This window comes from Stegastes partitus, unplaced genomic scaffold (genome assembly GCF_000690725.1).
Source record: "Stegastes partitus isolate 25-593 unplaced genomic scaffold, Stegastes_partitus-1.0.2 Scaffold1584, whole genome shotgun sequence".
In the NCBI taxonomy this organism is placed as follows: Eukaryota; Metazoa; Chordata; class Actinopteri; family Pomacentridae; genus Stegastes; species Stegastes partitus.
In genome coordinates, this window is record NW_007579315.1 from 11910 (window position 1) to 15430 (window position 3521).

Genomic DNA, 3521 nt, shown 5'->3' on the forward strand with positions numbered 1-3521 from the left:
TGTGCAGGTGTGGATCAGGGGGTTACCTGTGCAGGTGTGGATCAGGGGGTTACCTGTGCAGGTGGGCAGCGGGAGCCGAACACGGTGTCGAAGTGTTCGATGAGGATCTCAGTGAAGATGTTGATCGGAGTCAGAGCCGACAGAGAAATGGATCCATGACGAGGCCAAACCAGGTTCACACCGAAAACACAGGACAAGTTAGATGGACTCATCTTATTGGTCAGACTCTGCTGAGACACCTGAGACAGGTAACAACAACACCTGTTATTGGCCAGTACAACAAGTTAGTGACCAGCAGAACGGGTCATTGATGAGTATGAACCCACCTGATGGAGGAAACACAGCAGGTACTTGGTGACGATGAACGGATGCTCAGGTAGACTCTCGACGATCTGCTTACACCTGCCTACACGCAGACTGCTCTCCACACCTGACCCACAGAACCAGTTAGAGGCTGCAGTCCAACAGCTGATCACACAGTCACTGATCAATACTCACTGATGATCTCCTGGATGCAGCTGTACAGTCTGAAGGTGAGCAGAGGTTCAGGAAGTTCCCTCAGAAACGTCTTCAGGATCACAGCAGCAACATGGACGTCGTCATAATCCTCCAAGTTCACGGGTTTCCCTGAAGATCCAGAGAAAACCACATTTAGTGATCAGATCATATTATTGATCAAACCATGTTTATTGATTATTGATCCATCTGTGGGTCGTGGAGGCAGCAGGTGAAGCAGGTGCTTCCACACGTTCTTCTCTGAGACGTTCTCAGGTCAGACGAGATATGATCTCCACAAACTGAAGAGAGGTTTCAGCCATTGGAGTCCAACAGTGTCCAGAACCTTCAGAATTCTCAGGATGAATCGGATCCACACCTGGTACCTCCCACTGTGGAGTTTCCACCACAGATATGAGGGAGGTTTACACAGTCTTCAGGTTCCGCCTCCTTAACGAGTTCCTCAAAGTTCTCCTTTTACTGCCCGACAATAAGCCCAGTCCAGGTCAGGTTCTCCACCCACTGAACATAATCTGGACCAGGACCTTTCTCCCTTCCTGAGGTGCTGAGCAGTTTCCTAGAACCCAAATCCCTCTGAAGTCTCCTAAGGTCAGCCCTTTATCTTCCTGGTACCTGATCCAAAGACCTCCTTCTTCAGTCTGAAGGGTTTTTAGGACCAGTGATCTTTGGCCCAATTCCTGATTCTATGTCCAACCTCCCCAGGATGCAGGAGAATCTCTCCTGGTGATAGGCGTTAAAGACCTCCTCCAGATGTTCCCAGTTCAGCCTCACTTCCTGTTTGGGTTTACCAGGTCTGTCCAGCAGCTTCCATCTGATCCAATCAGTGCCAGGCGGAGACCAGCTGAAGCTCTGCTCCTCTTCACCTGAATGAAACGTCTACAGGTCCATCATCGACCTTTGGCCTCAGGTGTTCTGGTACCAGGAACACTTAAGAGCTCCAACATGTTGTTTGTTAGGACCAATCCATGACCAGCACACAATAACAGAACACCACTCTGGTTCTGATCAGGCCCTTCCTCCCAACAACCTCCTCCAGGTTTCTCCATCACCGTCCACAGAAGTGTTGAAGTCCTCTAGGAGAACTATGGAGTCTGCAGGAGGAACCTCTTCCAGAATCCAGCCAGAGACTCCAAGAAGGCCCAGAACTCAGATCAGTCTCAGAGAGGTGAAGTTCTGGTTCTCCAGGTAGAACTTCAACACCGGGTCGGTGCCTCTCGCTGGGCAGTCGTCCCGTGTAGTTCTTTCTGCTCCTGACCGAACCCTGTGGACCAAAGGTCGGCCCTGCTGGGCCTGACACCTGAAGGGGGCGTCCAGGTGAGGCGCTGCCACTGCCTGTTGCTAAAGTCAGTGAGGTTCTTTGAATGGCTGTCCGGTTCTGACAGACTCTAGCAGGTTCTAGAAACACCAGATTGATGCTTTTATGTTCTCTGTTGCTGCTGATCAATAAATTCATCCAGAAACCGTTTAACAGAAGCTTCACAAAGTGAGATTAATGAACATCTGATGAGTTCAAGTTGTTCAGACTGAACTGAAACACTGATCAATCTGCTGATCAAACTTATTGATCCTGAAATAAAAAGACTCACCGAGGTTGTAAAGTTTCTGAACGTCTTTGATGACCTGAACACGAGCTGAACGTCTGAAGAGTCCCTCAGTCCTCAGACCTGCAACACAAACGCTGTTCAATCAATCAATCAACCAATCATCGATCAGAGGCCACAGAAACACGTGACTTCCAGGTAAGAATCTTCTTCTGACGTTGGTGGTCAGAGGAATAAAACTACAGCAGTAGATTTGTTTTCCACTGGGACTGATGGTTCAGGATGTGAACATGTCACCTCTACGTACTACATCACCCATGAGCCTCTGCTGCTGCTGCCGGAGTCACTCAGCTGATTGCTGGTGAGACTCACCTTTGTCCTTCAGGTAGGAGACGGTCTGAGACATCACAGGTGGGATTATAGCATCTCGGTTCTTCTCTCTGATGCTGCCAACAAACACATGATCCACAGATTACTGATCATCACACTGGAGGAGCTTCTCCAACACGTTAGTTCCACATTTCTACATTTTACTACAAAACCTAATGAAAGAAACGTTTCTTCTCTCTGGTCTCCATGGTTCTGACTGAGTCCTGCTGACAGCAGACGTCCCTGAGTTCTGTCTCCTCCTTCATGTTCTGGTTCCTCAGAGCTGCAGGACTTGAAGAACATGAAGCTCAGTGAAGGACCATGAAGCTCAGTGAAGGACCATGAAGCTCAGTGAAGGAACATGAAGCTCAGTGAAGGACCATGAAGCTCAGTGAAGGAACATGAAGCTCAGTGAAGGAACATGAAGCTCAGTGAAGGAACATGAAGCTCAGTGAAGGAACATGAAGCTCAGTGAAGGAACATGACAGCAACAGTCCATCAAGGTTCAACACTCACTACTGCAGACTGACTCCAAACTGCTGAGTCGGCAGTGGTGGTCGAGGTGGAGGTGTTCTCACGGTGGGCGGAGCTCCACCTGTCTGAGCCGCTCGCAGCTTCCCGTCGTGTCTGAAGGTGAGATGACAGACCGTGAACAAACCGAGAGTCTGAAGAGGCGACCTGCAGGCGAGAACATACCTGAGAACGTCTGCAGGAACCATCAGCTGGTCCAGGTTCAGGTGTTCTCGCAGCTCCGACAGGTAGTTCACGTACCTGAGCTTCTTCCCAAACTTATGGCTGAAAAGAACGAGAGATGAGGAGTTAGTGAGGACAGGAGGAGGTCTACCTGCAGGCTCTCAGGTGTGTTCTCACCTGATCAGAGGTTTGAAGATGTTCCAGACGATCCTGATGAAGTTTGTTGGATGGACGACGAACAGAGTCTTCAGGTTCTTCTTGTATCTGAAGTTAGAAACAACAAACCGACTTCCTGAGACAATCATACATATAAAGGTTATTCTCTAACATAAAAGCAACGTTCAAAGAGCCTTAAACGTTTGTTCTCACCGTTTGAGAATCTTCACTGACATTCCTGTGAAC

The 3521-nt window shown here is 49.0% G+C and overlaps 1 protein-coding gene across 1 annotated transcript in view; it reads right to left on the minus strand.

Moving 5' to 3' along the window:
- The window catches only part of LOC103371426 (rho GTPase-activating protein 8), a 14542-nt gene that overhangs the window by 976 nt on the left and 10045 nt on the right, over positions 1–3521 (minus strand). Inside the window, exons 6-13 of the mRNA XM_008300751.1 lie at positions 3297–3383; positions 3123–3221; positions 2943–3053; positions 2430–2503; positions 2103–2180; positions 499–627; positions 327–430; positions 1–239 (exon numbers count right to left, since the gene is read on the minus strand). The exon at positions 1–239 is cut by the window's left edge and continues 2 nt beyond it. Of these exons, the coding sequence (XP_008298973.1) occupies positions 42–239; positions 327–430; positions 499–627; positions 2103–2180; positions 2430–2503; positions 2943–3053; positions 3123–3221; positions 3297–3383 (880 nt within the window). The 3' untranslated portion in view covers positions 1–41. The remainder of the gene's footprint in view (positions 240–326; positions 431–498; positions 628–2102; positions 2181–2429; positions 2504–2942; positions 3054–3122; positions 3222–3296; positions 3384–3521) is intronic.